The sequence below is a fragment of the Natrix helvetica genome (genome assembly GCF_964273705.1).
Source record: "Natrix helvetica genome assembly, chromosome: 5".
Classification (NCBI taxonomy): domain Eukaryota; kingdom Metazoa; phylum Chordata; class Lepidosauria; order Squamata; family Natricidae; genus Natrix; species Natrix helvetica.
The window spans coordinates 58836323-58847700 of NC_138551.1; the positions used below are offsets into that span (position 1 = coordinate 58836323).

Sequence of the window (11378 nt, forward strand, 5' to 3'; positions counted from 1 at the left end):
TAGAGTTAGAGGTCTTGGGCTCTCTCTCTCTCTCTCTCTCTCTCTCTCTCTCTCTCTCCCTCCCTCCCTCCCTCCCTCCCTCCCTCCCTCGCTCTCTCTCTCTCTCTGTTTTCACTGACCCTGAGAGAAACTCAAAAGAGAGTATTTGCAAGGTAGAGAAGAGTAAGTACAAACTAGGAGATAGCTTTGAATATAATGTATCAGTCAGAAAGGATTGACTGACCTTCATTCCTGAGCTGGATTCCTGAAATCTATAATTTAATATTTAAAGCGTATATTATTCAAAAATCACAAATTTAGTTATAATATATGGGCTTTGATTATGAATATTCACTCTTCAACCACTGCAATAAGAAAAATAACGCAAATATTACAAATAACTTCTTAGAATGCAGAATTACAATAGAAATATAATAAGGAAATCCTCAAAGATATGCCATTAGATGATAATGCTTATTCCTTCAATTCCTTTTCGCATAATTTTTTGTCATCCCAATGGACAGTAAGATCTCAGCCTTGATGGGACGTGCACCTGCAGCAGCATCAGAGGGGGAGGATTTTGCCAACTATTTCCAAGGAAGGGACTGCCTAATCCTGGCCCGGGGTGGTGGTGAGAGAGAGGATGGTTGAACATAACCAACCCTAGAATCAACAGAATATATCTGATACCTTAGAAAATTACAGCTTTAGTTTGGCAAGATTCTATTAGTCTAAGCAAATAAAGGATTGTACTTCATTGAATCTCACTGTCTTGTCTTGAGCTTGATTCTAAAACAGCCAGAATGTTTGGTAGAAATTTTTTTTGTTTCTACTAAACACAAACATCCATTTTCCTAAAGTAATTATTTTATTCATTCATTATCATTTATAAATATTACACAATGATATTATCCATAATTTTATAAAGAAATCCTTAATATATTAATGCAGGTTTTGTAAGTCCTATATTTATATAATTAGCCTGGTATTTCAAGTGAAAAATTAATAAACATAAAGGAAAAATGCAAAAATACATTAAATTGATCTTTTTTACATTATTTACAGCAAAGGAAAAGGACAGACGTCATCATTTGGGCATATGTGTATCTAAAATAGCGTGTATCAGTACGCGAATGAAATGTATGAAATGCTCTTGATCAAAGCATGATACCATTTTTTTATTTTTTTTTTATTTATGTTTGGTTTTGCTTTCTAAAGAACATTTAAATTGATGGACAGAAAACAAATGAATAGTGTGCTAACTGAAATAACAAGGAGTGAATTAAACATGGTTTTTCAGTAGTTCAGAATTTCTGTAATCAGATTGAATGAAAGGCCTCAACAAGGCCTTTCTTGTTTTCTGTTCCACAGCAATTCATGTAACTAGCATAAGTTAAATAGTATTTGAGTTGCTCCTTGTTGTAAAAGCATAGAAAGGATTTGCTTTATGTATCTTTGTTTCATATATCTCTGCAGTTTTCTCTGTCTTGTACCGGATGAAGCCAAATCTTCCTACCATGTGGAAGGAACAGGTTATGATACCTACCTCAGAGATGCCCATCGACAGGTAAGTAAAACAGAAAATGCTATTTTTATATCATATGATGATTTCAAACAAGGGAGAGGCAGAAGCCAGCTTTACCTGGTTACATAATTATGTGACAGTTTACTTTATTATTTTTTTAAAACCTGAAACCACATTATACAATACAATACAATACAATAGTAGAGTTGGAAGGGACCTTGGAGGCCTTCTAGTCCAACCCCCTGCCTAGGCAGGAAACCTATACCGTTTCAGACAGATGGGTATCCAACATCTTCTTAAAGACTTCCAGTGTTGGGGCATTCACAACTTCTGGAGGCAACTTCTGTTCCACTGATTAATTGTTCTAACTGTCAGGAAATTTCTCCTCAGTTCTAAGTTGCTTCTCTCCTTGATTAGTTTCCACCCATTGCTTCTTGTTCTACCCTCAAGTGCCTTATTATAGTTAATTTCATTCTTTATTTTATCTGTAAAGCAATTTTATAGTATTTTAACATACACCATGTCCATTTACTACTCAAATACTGCTTCAATTCATACTGCTTGATAGATAAAATAAAGAATGAAATACACTGTTATGTGTTTTGAAATTTTCAAATAGCCTCAAATTAGTACCTTAACTTTTCTTCATAAGTGATATTTGCAGTGTAGTATTTTTAGTTGTGAAGAAAACAGCATTTATCAATTAAATTCACAGTGTTTTTTACAATATTCTACGAAGGATACTACAATGCAGATAAATAGACAGACTTGCATATTTTAGGATTTATTTAAAATGATCTTTAAAAAGTAGTTGATTATTCATGAGTTTCTTGTCGTTACTATTTTTTCTTTAATTTATTAATTAGTAATCACATGTTTCCTTCTTCAGTTTCGGGATTATTGTTCCATATGCTTACGATGGGAATGGCCAGGATCTCCTAAATCTCTGGAAAAGTGCAATTTAGAAGCTGCATTCTTTGAGGGACATTTCTTGAAAGTTCTCTTTGATAGAATGGGCAAAATTCTGGATCAGGTAGATCTACATTTTGTGCCTCTTCCTTTTGTGATATAGCTGTTTTTTAGGCACAACATAACTAATGGTGGTTAAATTAGTACAGTTGCACCGTAGAGAGTGATTTTTTATATCTGACAATTGTTGAAGGTTCATAAACTCAGATTTAAAGAGTTTATCTTTCCATCAAATAGAAGAGGTAAAAATCACGGAATCGTAACGGGTTAAAAAGAGAGGACAGTATAAATTGTTAGTATGCTAGATTATACTAAAATAAGGGAAGATAGCTGCATTTTTAAACTAAAATGCTATGCTAAATCAGAAGGAAATGTTCTTAAGCACCCATTTGAGATTAAAATGAAAAACGTGATTTAACTATAACAATATGTCTGTGAACATTTACTTACAATTGAATGCAATTCTATTGACATACGACAACTTTATACAGTCTTTACTAATGTTATAAAGTAGAGTTCCCAATGTTTCCGGCTTTGCAACTGGCACCAGAGAGAGAAGGGATGGTTACACACAAGTGGCTGGCAAGCGCATGTGCCACTCACTTAAATGGAGTGCATGCATGCTTGTCTGTTGTTCACACAAGTGAAGTTGCACATGAATGCTTGCTGGCCGTTTCCGCAGTTTGGTTGCAAATCACTCACGGCCCACTAGTTGGCCATAGCCCACAGGTTGGGGACCTCTGTTATAAAGCAGGCCATGGTGGTTTCCTGCAGATGCAGGTTCTGTTTTCTAGATCCATAAATGCCATTTCAGTGTTCTGACACAACATTGTATATGGCTGTTGATCCATTAGTATTAGCCTCTTGAATAATTGATGTTTTTTCTTTTTCTTTTTTCTGATTCTTTTTCACACAGAAACTGAAATTCTGTATCTACAGCTTCCAAATTACATGATTTTGCAAAACTTTGCAAAAACTGGTTTATTTCTTAAGTGCAAGATAGTTCCTGACTACAGATTTAACCCACATGTTCCATGCATGTTCTCTTGTTCTCATAGCCAACATCCTCTTGATGCTTATCCCAATATGTTGATATCAATAGTTTTTTTGCTAATCAAAACAAGTTTTCAGGGTTTTTTTTATGTAAGTAAAATGTCTCACAAGGCTCCCAGCAATCTTTGTGCAGCCACCTAGTCTGAAAATTTCATGCTTTCTGTATTTTAAGGATTGAATCTCTCTTACTGTTCTATAACAATTGTGAAACAAAGGATAAAGTGGACATTTTGCTGATACAAAAAAAATCCATTATAGTAATTATAGATCAATTACTATCTGTAGAAACATTTTTCTTAGAGGATTGCTAATATAGTAACATTGGAATATGAATGTTCTCTTGAGCCATGGACAGGAGATGACATGCTAACAAACAAATGAATTGTTGTACATTAGGAAAATTATTTTGTCCCATCAGTCCAATTTTTGAGAACTTCACCTAATAATAATTTTCCTCACTTTTGCTAAAATGTATTCAAGGACCAGAACTAGAGACAGAAAGAAATACAGATTCTTTGTGCTGCACTCAGCCTGCTATTAGCATTCAAGAGCAGCCATAAGAATCTCTCAATCACCTCAGATGATCATCAGTATAGATGATGGACACATAGAAACCTTCTCTCCTGCATAGTCTAAACCAGTGGTAGTCAACATGGTCCCTACCGCCCACTAGTGGGCGTTCCAGCTTTCATGGTGGGCGGTAGGGGTTTGCTGCTTTATAAATTTTATAAAGAAAGTTACTTCCCTTTACTTACTTTATAAATCACCATTACTGTGGAACTGGTGGGCGGTTAGAAAACTTTACTACTAACAGAGATATAAAAGTGGGCGGTAGGTATAAAAAGGTTGACTACCCCAGGTCTAAACAGTAATAATTGATCTATTGTACACCTTCTGTCCCTTTATGCCTATAGTTTGATAGCTTTAAACCAATTATTACCCTAAAGAAATAAAACAGAAATCTCAGCCATTGGCTTTCTTTGAGTAATATAATGGCTTTTTTGTCAAGACAATAAAAGCCATGTGCTTGCATAGGTGATAAAAATTATTCATTGTAAATCTTGCATATAGATAAAAGCAGAGCTAGTAATTTTTTGCTAAAATTCAGGTATCTGAGACAATGAACGTGTATATTGAAGAAATGTCTTCTTTTCTTTTTACCCCACAGCCATATGATGTAAATCTACAAGTAACATCTGTATTGTCTAAGCTTTCTTTGTTTCCACATCCACATATTCATGAATACCTTTTGGATCCCTATGTAAATCTGGCTTCTAGCTGCCGTTCTCTTTTTTCAGTAATTGTTAGGGTAAGTATGCCATCTGATCAGTCTCACAGTAGTGTATATGTGAATGGTTTTGCTGTTGAGCAATTGGAAATGGAAGGCAGCTGTTATTCTTGTTAATGTTCATCATTTGTCATTTCATCAGATGGACCAGAGTGGGAATTTGATAGGGTTCCCGGGGATTCATCTGAATTGCATGAAGCCCACATATGTACAGTACTTTAGAAAGTTGAAGTTTGATATTTTATCACAAAATTCAGATCCATATACACTGATTCTTTGCTTCATTTTGTTCAATATTTTTGTGGATGATATGCAGGTTGTTGGGGATCTCATGGTACGGATTCAGCGCATACCTGATTTCACACCTAAACTTCTATTGGTCAGGAAACGTCTTCTTGGGTTAGAACCTGAAGGGCCTATGTAAGTATATTAATTGTCAGTCAAATACAGATTCTTTCCTACTGATATTGTATGGCTTTTTAAATCTATTCCTTATCTTCACTTTACAGTGTTGACCACATGACATTACTTGAAGGTGTGATAGTATTAGAAGAATTTTGTAAAGAACTGGCTGCAATTGCGTTTGTGAAATACCACTCTTCATCAGCACCATGAGCAGCAATCACAAACTTCATGGTTATGTAGTGTTTCGGTGAAAAATGGCTAATAAATTTTCCCAGGCAAGAAAGCAAAAAAGCAAAACATTGGCATATATTTGGAAAGTTTACATGGGACACATTCAAATTGCAGAAGTGCTTTCATTCATTGCTAGTGGCAACTTGGAAATGCAAAACAGACATCGTAACATCAATTCAACCGAAGGGATTCTAGCTAAAAAAGTTCAGCTTCAGAAGTTATATAGATTGAACTTTAATTATAATACTTTATTTTAATAACTTTCCTGGAAGAAGGAATTTTTAAATATATAACTGTACACATATTAGGCTTCATAGGCTTTAAATAATAGTTTTTGTGTCATAGCTAAGGTGTGTTTTATCCCTTTATATAAAAACCAGTAAGTGATTAAAGTGTTTTAAAATATTTCAGGCAATTGGAGAAAAAAAACCCAAGAAGTTTCAGACTTTATAAACATGATTCCCCCCCCCCCCCCGTTATCTTTCACATTCGTTCAATACTTTCTCCTTATTGATGCCAAGTTTAGTACAGGTTTTATTTGAATATTTATTCATTATCTCTTGTTATGCTACATACTATTTTTATATGATTGTTTGACTGAGACATATTTTGTGCCTATTTATTGTTGAAAATTCACAGGTTTTGTGCTGTTAAATTACTTTATTATCCAGCTATCTTGAAAGGTTTATCATCTACCACAAGGGATAATTGATAAGTTATTTTACTCGAGTCCTTGCAGGCTGTTACAAATGAATTGACTTCTAGGTCTGATGTTAATGTTTGCAGAAATTCATTGCAGGTCAGAGAGAATAAAGAGCTCTTTATTTTGGCACGCCGAATAATCTAGAATAGATGGGAAGCCCAAGTGGTCCTATTATTCATCTCTTCTGATCTTCCATGGATTGAAAAATCAACATAAGACCTTTATAATATTTTATTGGTTTTGATCTTCGTGTAAAAGAGTTGGGATTGATAGACTCATTACATGGGGGGGAATGGTCCCTTCATATCACTTTTCCTTTATTTGTTACACCATGAGTACAACAAAGTCAAATTTAATCCAAAATTTTCTTATTTTCTTTTTTAAGTCTTCAGCATTTAAATGTAATTTTAAAGTTCTTTCTTCATAATAATTTTCTAACATGTTTGCTAATTATTTCAGATATTGTTTGGATTGATATAAATTTGGGGTGAGGGCGGAGGGAATAGAACTATGATTTGTATTTTAAGAAAGAAAACCAATACCTGCCAGGGTATATGTTGTAGAAATTTGCCAGGGACTAACTGATAGAGAACAGTGTAACTTCATACTTAAATAACTTAAATATAGACATTTACACTGTGATAATTAAAATCATGTTAAAATTTGTCTAATAGGACTTCCTCTTCACATTCATAGAGGTATGTTTTTCTTTGTGAATTTGGCTGTTGAATTTGGCTAGAAAAAGATAGACTCGGGAAATAATTTTATGGAAATAGATCTATCTATGAAGCATTTAAAACTTATACAGGTATAAGTAATTTAGTCAGATTGTTATTATAAGTCTTTTAAATATACTGGAACTTGAGTAAATGCATGCAAATTAGCCCCACTCTTAAATTTTGGGTAATGTTCTTCAGTCTTAGGGACATACTGCCATTTGAATGCTTTAGCCATTTTGTGCATTGTTAGCATTGTACTTTTAGCTGAAAAGTATAGTCCATGTTGTGCAAATAAATCATTCTGGAGCACACAGAAATCAAAGTGCCCTAGAGTAAGAAGAAAGAAAGTTTGTTTCCTATTAGAACGGCTATAGAAAATATCTAATATTAAAATTCATGTCTTCTAAAGCATTACAATTAATGCCTGAATTGTGCTGCCGTGTACATTAAGGAAATCCATTAAGTATAAATATGTTCATTTTGCCGGTAAATTCCTGAAATATTAAAGAACCAAGATTTTCATGTACTCCCCTACTGTTAAGGATTTCTTTGCCACAATATGCATTTCAAAGCTAAAGAAAGCTTTTTGCATTCTCTATTTACTGAGTTGTTTTTATGTATCCTTAAATTTTTAGAAAAACATCTTATTTTTATAAAACCAGATTGAATTTTCCTTCCAAAATTGAGCTCTTTTAATCTTTTAAATGTTTTGATTTCCATGCACTTTTTTAAAAAAAGAGGCTAATTATTTTCTTCCTTGAATTGTTTGAATTATGTTTATCATGACAACCGTCAGCCTGAAGAGAGAGTGTTTGTTGTGTGTTTCCATACACTTGTATATGGCTATTTATTATTCATACAGATAAATATACAATATGTTCTACAGTTTTACCACTAGGGTTAAAGAGGTTAGAGGTATCTATTTGGTGCTTATTGCCATTACAGATAAAACATTGTTTATATACGTGAATGGATGAAGAAAGCTGGAATTGTATGATTCAAAATTTAATTTTTATCCTAAATGCACAGTTATGTAAATAAAAGAAACTTTCATCTTTCTGTTATTAATTGTATCAATGTTAGTTTAGTTTCTGATGTTGGATATGTAATAACATGAGGGAATGAGTATGATAGCTGTTTCTTTTAAACTATTATTATAGGTATATTGGTGTAGTAAATCATATATTTTCTTTGTAGCATTCTTATACTATGTTCATTGGTGCAATTTCAGAGTTGTGATGCAAGATGCAACTTCAGGCTGGTTGTACATTACCTGTTTACATATGTATATTTGTATATTAATGGACGCCTAAACCCTAGTATTTGCTTACAGTATTCCAAGACAAAGATCCCAATATTGTACAATCATCATGGTATTTCTTTAAAAATGAATGGCAGCCTTCATTCAGGAGTTGCTGAATCTCTTGTCAGTCATAAACTAACATCTTCATTTAACTTATTTGACACCAACAATGCAAATACTATATTTTCATTGATCTCTCAGTATGAAAAAAGATGTGTATTACTATTAACAGCATAGCTATGATTAATAAACCATATGCCATGTTGCTTACTGCTATGAAAACTTCTCTTTATCCACCCATGAGTTGAGTTCAACCACCCCTCCTCTTTACATCAAATGTAAAATGTTCATCAAGCCCTTCCTACTGGACTTTGTCTAGTCTGATGATACTGTTTGCCAAAGTTTAATAGATTCCTGAGGGACTGTTGGAATGACCACGTTATGGAACAATTATAACTTATGTCAGACGATTTAGTTGAAAGATTTTTATGTTTGAAAATGTGCATGAAGGATTCAAAGGGATATTCATAAAAATAAAAAAAAGTAATTTAAACAAGTGACTGCTTATTTTTGAAGAAGTCTCAGCGTTTCTCCCTTTGTATGGAGAAAGGACAGCCAGAAGTAAAAATATGGTGTTTTTTTTTCATACATTTGGTTTTGTCTGTCCAGCCTCTCACTTCAGAAACTTTCAGGGCCCTGAAAGATGGTGACTCTCCAGATATTGGTGGCCCCCCTGGTTAGCCTTATTCCCTTCCATGGTTTTCTGAATAAGTATAAGAGAACAAAATGTTGATTTATCTTGTTATTTAGTTTTTAGCTTTTATGGAAATAAAGCAGCCATGAAGAATAGATTTTTGACAATCTCAGAAGTTCATAGATTGAATATTCCAGAAAAACAAATTAACAATTGACCTTTGGTACTCTCTTCTATAATTTTTCTTCATACAGCACAATTTCTCCCTTTTCAAAATATTTTACTGAGATTCCATACAACACAGTTCTACAGAATGTTCATTTTATGAATGGTCGCATAAAACCTCTTCATTAAAAGCTTCCTTCTCAAACAATTATTTTGGAACAATTGATATTTAAACCATTACGGATAAGCCCAAAAAGCATGTGGATTTGACTGCCATTAAATCATGTCTAGTACACGCTCCATTATGACTTTATAATGTTTTCCACTTGAGGCATACATAAAAGACTTGTTTAGAAGTCCAGACTCAAGAGAGGCACTGCAAAGTTCCATTCTGAAAAATCAGTTATGGGCAATCTATGAAGCTTGAAGACTTATACATGTCCCTTAGGAACACACACAAACACACATTTTTTCTTTGCAACCTTTGTTTTTCATATAGTTTCCACAAGGGTTTCCATTTCTTCATTTCTTATATTCATCATTAGATAATATTACAAAAAGAAACTAAAGCCTTTATTTTTGCATATATTATTGTATTATTTATACAATAATTTGCCAACTAATTGCCTGAAGGCAAAACTATGTAGCAAACAACATAGTTTTTTTCTATGAACACATGTCATCTTCGTAGTAAAAAAAATGAAACAATTGACCACTTGATCAGTGGCTGCAGCAAAATTTCACAAACTGACTACAGGTAGTCCTTGACATACAACAGTTCATTTAGTGACTGTTCAAAGTTATAATGGCATTGAAAAAAGTTACGATTGTTTTTCACATGATCATTTCAGCATCCCTATGGTCACGTGATTTACATTCGGATGATTGACAACTTTCATATTTCATATTTTTGAAGGTTGCAGAGTCTCTGGCTCACGTGATCACCTTTTGTGGCCTTTTGGCAAGCAAAGTCAATGGGAAAACCAGATTCACTTAACAACCACGTTCCTAATTTAACAACTGCAGTGGATTCACTTAAATGTGGCAAGAAAAGTTGTAAAATGGGGCAAAACTCATTTAACCCATTTCTCACCTAGCAACATACATTCTGAGCTTAACTGTGATCGTAAGTTGAGGACTACATGTACAAGCAGCGTAATGACCCAATTGCCAGAATTATTCATTGGAAACTATCTGAGGTTTAGATTTTAATGTAAAAACTAGTGAAACCATCAAGTTGAAAAGGTTTGGGAAAATGAGCAGAATACAAAAAAATACCAGAACAAAGCTAAACCAGACATTATATAATAGAATTGTGTGTGTGTGTATAAATAAATAAATATATACATAAATTGTCCCCTCACTTGATACTAATAGATTTATCCGTCCTTGTGAAACATCCACAATTTATAAACTACTACAGCTCTATTTACCCAACCAATTTGACCAGACACATCTATTACATAAAAAATATGTTTACCAAATAAAGCCAACATCTAAGTTAAACTTCAAATCCTTCTGTTAACAATATATTATTGTACTTCACTCCTAGAAACTCCACGATTGCTTCTGATCTACCATAAACCACCACAGTCGTTACCGCTAGTCCATTCAAGATCAAATGTCCATAACTGATTCTTAATGATAAATATTTTCCTTAAAATGTTTATTTTAACTGGGATCTTTACCAAGAATTGGATTTCATTCCCCCAAAACATAGGTCTCTGTTGTAAACATCTCACTGCATTTGTTATTCCAAAAAAACCAAAAAACTAGTTGGATATAAGAAATCCATTCCCCAATATCTATTTTTCTTTAAAAAGTCCAGTTCATCTTTCATCAATTCTGTTAACTCTTTAGTCTTTAGAATCTACACTACTTTCAGTCTTCTACCAACAAGCCTGCAGTTTTCAACCCAAACATCTCCTTCAAATCTACAAGCAATAAATTCCAATCGATCCAATTATAAGTCTGGAAGTTGAACACTTGTGGAAAAAGAAATCTGCTGCTATACCTATTATGATGGTACCCTCAGAGCAATACCTAAAGGACCTGTTAAATATCTCAAAATATTAAAATTATCAGACCTGAACATCCTAATTTGATCCCCCCAAATTGGATCACCCTACTTGGAACTGCCTCTACAGTATTCTTAGACGCTATCTTAATAATTCTTAAATCCTTAGTTAGGACTTAAATTATTAAGCGTCCACCAGTCTGAGATTGTGAATCTAAGTGTAGATTACCTAAACTGCCTTGGGCAAAATAGCTTTTCTTTCTGCAGTTATGTCTTCCAAATGGAATGACAAATAAGATGAAGTCATAAGTGGATACTTAACATTAC

At 33.5% G+C, this 11378-nt stretch overlaps 1 protein-coding gene across 1 annotated transcript in view; it reads left to right on the forward strand.

Annotated features, from left to right (window-relative positions):
- Positions 1-8068, forward strand: part of FHIP2A (FHF complex subunit HOOK interacting protein 2A) — a 31900-nt gene extending 23832 nt beyond the window's left edge. The window contains exons 13-17 of the mRNA XM_081953522.1: positions 1456-1546; positions 2394-2537; positions 4695-4835; positions 5131-5234; positions 5324-8068. Of these exons, the coding sequence (XP_081809648.1) occupies positions 1456-1546; positions 2394-2537; positions 4695-4835; positions 5131-5234; positions 5324-5429 (586 nt within the window). The 3' untranslated portion in view covers positions 5430-8068. The remainder of the gene's footprint in view (positions 1-1455; positions 1547-2393; positions 2538-4694; positions 4836-5130; positions 5235-5323) is intronic.
- Positions 8069-11378: the final 3310 nt, after the last annotated feature.